Source organism: Nothoprocta perdicaria, unplaced genomic scaffold (assembly GCF_003342845.1).
Source record: "Nothoprocta perdicaria isolate Ctin4 unplaced genomic scaffold, notPer1 scaffold_64, whole genome shotgun sequence".
Lineage (NCBI taxonomy): Eukaryota > Metazoa > Chordata > Aves > Tinamiformes > Tinamidae > Nothoprocta > Nothoprocta perdicaria.
Window position 1 is genome coordinate 3854281 of NW_020455910.1, and position 3401 is coordinate 3857681.

General features: G+C 53.7%; 1 protein-coding gene across 1 annotated transcript; it reads left to right on the forward strand.

Annotated features, from left to right (window-relative positions):
- Positions 1 to 253: 253 nt before the first annotated feature.
- ODF1 (outer dense fiber of sperm tails 1) lies at positions 254 to 2806 on the forward strand. The gene is made up of 2 exons (XM_026050049.1): positions 254 to 543; positions 2418 to 2806. Exons 1-2 carry the CDS (start codon positions 254 to 256, stop codon positions 2725 to 2727), a joined length of 600 nt encoding a protein of 199 aa, XP_025905834.1. The 3' UTR covers positions 2728 to 2806.
- Positions 2807 to 3401: the final 595 nt, after the last annotated feature.

Genomic DNA, 3401 nt, shown 5'->3' on the forward strand with positions numbered 1-3401 from the left:
CGTCCCCGGCACCCCCGCGTCGCCGGGCGCGTCGCCGGGCGCCCGCCGCGCTCCCYGGGCGACACGCTGTGACACGCGCGCCGCCCGCCGCCTCACAAAGCGCCCGCGGGCCCCGCAGCGGCACCAGCGGCGGCCCCCGCCTCAGCTCGCATCGCGCCAGAGCCCGCTCTGCGCACAATTTTTTCCCCCCCTCCACAAGTGCACGCCGCCACGGTTGTACTTGTGCTCCACTACTATGGTTTAAGGCGCCACCATGTCTTTGTGCACTCGCTACCTTGAGGACGCCAAGCGGGACCTGCGCAAAGCCGACCGGGAGATCAAGAGGCAGCTGCGCATGCTGGACCTGCGGCTGCACCTGCACCGGCTCTGCGACCACGTGCCGCCCGTCTGCATGTGCTGCCGGCACCTGCACCCGCACTGCTGCTGCACCCTGCACCCCTACCCGCACTGCCTCTGCCACCTGCACTGCCGCACCGCCTGCCTTGCCGCCTGCGAGAGGAGGCTGCTCCAGGCCCGCCTCGACATGGAGCGCGAGCTCGCCAGGTACGCGGCCGTGGCCTCCCTCGGGGAACGGGCTGAACGGCGCCAACGCGCGGGAGGGATGCGCGAGGGGCTTGGGGGGGAGATCTGGGGGGGAGCGAGAGCGTTTGGGGGAAGCTTTGGGGAGATGCTCTGGGGAGCGCATCAAGAACTGTTGAATTGTGAAACAAAGCTCATCTCAAATGTAAATATGTCTAKCTAAGCCTATTTAAAGTAAAAAACACATTACTATTTTCCTCGATATCCAAGAGGGGMCTCCCGGGGCGGGCAGGTGCGCTGCAGMGCACCTGCCCGCCCCGGGAGKCCCCTCTTGGATATCGAGGAAAAGTCCATCCTTTCCCACGTCCTGACAAGGAGACACAAGTTTCAGGGTTTCCCCTGAACTTCCACTTGACCACAGTGGTGGTGGTTTCTCAGCACAGTCCCCAACTCCCTTTAGCACACATGAAAACAAAACGCAGTCCTGCAGGCAGCGCTTCATTACACGGCGAAGCCTTCCCAGCAGAGCTGAGGCACAGACAAGTGTTTGGAAAGCAGAAGGGGTCGGATATCCTTCGCTAATCAGGTGGTGGTGGAAGCCTGTTGCTGCATTTATTCTATTTTTGCTCCTACCCGAAGCTCCAACAAACCATCCCTGTGAATGTGGYCGTGGGGTGACTTAGATGCTGTCTGCTGGCCACAGCTCGCACGGGGCTGTCAGGCAGGGCCCTCCAGGCTTCCTAACACTATTACAGCAGGAGCTCCGGTTTTTGTTACATTTCAGCACTGGAAAAGTGCTGCATCCAGCCACGGATCTACGCGCTGAAGTCTCAGTCAGGGGCATGAAACTCAGCCTGAATCGCCGCTTCAGAGCTGCCTGTGGGACTGCAGGGAGCTCTGCACCCAAGGGTCACACTCGTCACCCTTGGTGCCATCTGTAATAAATCTGTGCGTGAGTCCCTGCCGCGTTCATCTGATATSTCACCAGAGCAGAGCTTCAGCCCCTCAGGCTGCAGAGTTCAACCCTCACCCTCCCACAAGAAAAACCCAAAGTGCTCTGAATGACCAACCATTTTTCCAAGATCTCCTCCAACAAGCAATGTAAAAAGACCTAAGAGATATATGGAGGAGCCAGCTCTCAGAGAGCACAGAAAATCCATATTAAAGCCTCCATGCCATGGTGAATCACTGTAAGCTTGTTTGAAGGAATAGTTTTTCAGCAACCRGGGTACTTCAGTAATGAACCATTATGGGATGTCTCACCTTAGTGGTCGGCCTGTTTTCTTGTTTGGTGCCGCATTGCCTCTTCCTTCACACACATTTTCTTTTTAATTTGTTGCCTCATGTCCAGCTTAGCCTGTTATAATTGAGKTTACCTTTCTATTGTATGTTTTACAAATGCTTTGAGAAACAGCCATTCTTTTGCTTGARCAGCATTGCTGTTTGGCAGTATGAGAAATCATTTTAATTAGTAAGCACCAGCCCAGCTTTGCATGGGCACTTTTTTTTTCCCCCCAGATGTGTCTCTTACACAGTTATCACTTTAAAGAAACTGCCTAACTGGGAAATAAATCATAATTGTCCATTGGAAATTTAGGACAGGTCATAACATGGACATACTTGGCTTGGTGGACACGTTTACCTCTGAAAGAAGAGCAGGAGCTTCTGTATATTGAGGTGAAAGAGTTTTTCCTCTTCACAGTTGCGCCATGCCAAGGGTGCACAGTCCTTGTCACTGAAGCGATCACAGAAGCTTCGTGTGTTGTTTTTGACAGYGTAGCCACTTCCACCAGGGCTGTGCGTTAGCGTATGTGTGAAGACAGTTTCCTATGCACTTCTCTTGTGCTCCCTCCCTCTTTTAGTAGGACTGAAAGGTTGTCTTCTTGTTTTTATTTCAGTACGCAAAGAAGAATTAATAGGATGTTGAACACCCATGACCATAAACTTTTAGCTTTAATGGATGTGAAGGGTTTTGACCCCGACGAAGTTACTGTGAAGGTGAGAGACGGGAAGGTTAAAGTGTTAGCTGAGCATGAGGAGGAATATAACACCTTGAGAGGGAAGGAGTATAACTACAAAAACATCAGAAAGGAAATCAGCCTGCCTCCCGGGGTGGATGAAGACGAGGTGATGTACTCCGTAGGACCTAACAGTGTCGTGAAGATTGAAACGCCGCGCAAGTGCTACCCATGTCTCATGAGCCTCTGAGCAGGGGCGGGAGCAGCCGGCGGCACCGTGGGCGCAGCGCGGGCAGCCCCACGCTGCTCGAGCCCCACGCTGCTCGAGCCCCACGGCACCTGAGCGCGATGTTGCTCAAGCCCCATGGTGCTCGAGCCCCACGCCACTTGTTGGGCTCCGGCACCCGCAGCGCCCGGCCTCTCCCGAAACAAGAGAGCATTGCAAAAAGCTGCGTGCGAGTCTCATTTCTCAGGGGTTTGGCAACCAAAGGGGAGGGGGGCAGGCACTTGCACTGGCCGTGACGCGGGTRAACTTGGCAACTTGGAGCTTCATTTCTTCTCTAATGTGTCTGGGTTCCCCTGCATCTCATCTTGCTCGTCTCTGTGAAAAGCCATTGCTATCTCTCCCAAAGCCATCTCTCCCCTACACTGGTGACCAGATCACCTCTTAACTTTACTGGAGAGAAGAAAATTCCATAGAGCTGTCTCCTTTTTGCTCATTGGAAAGACAGCTTTCCACAACTTGGATTACTCTTGCAGCTCTTCCTCTGAACTTGTTCGTAGTTCTCAACACCCTGTGCAAACTCCAGAAGTATCTTCTGGTAGTGAAACAGCAAAACAGAGGCAATGSCACCCTGACACTGTGCAGTCTGTCCTGGATAGGCATATTTCATGAGAAGAAAATGATAAGCTGCAGTTCCAGTT

Excerpts from the sequence above, each read along its gene's own strand:
- ODF1 (XM_026050049.1), top strand. The coding sequence starts at position 254 with ATGTCTTTGTGCACTCGCTACCTTGAGGACGCCAAGCGGGACCTGCGC. Across the intron at positions 544-2,417 it reads ATGGAGCGCGAGCTCGCCAG|TACGCAAAGAAGAATTAATA; the intron begins GTACGCGGCCGT and ends TTTTTATTTCAG.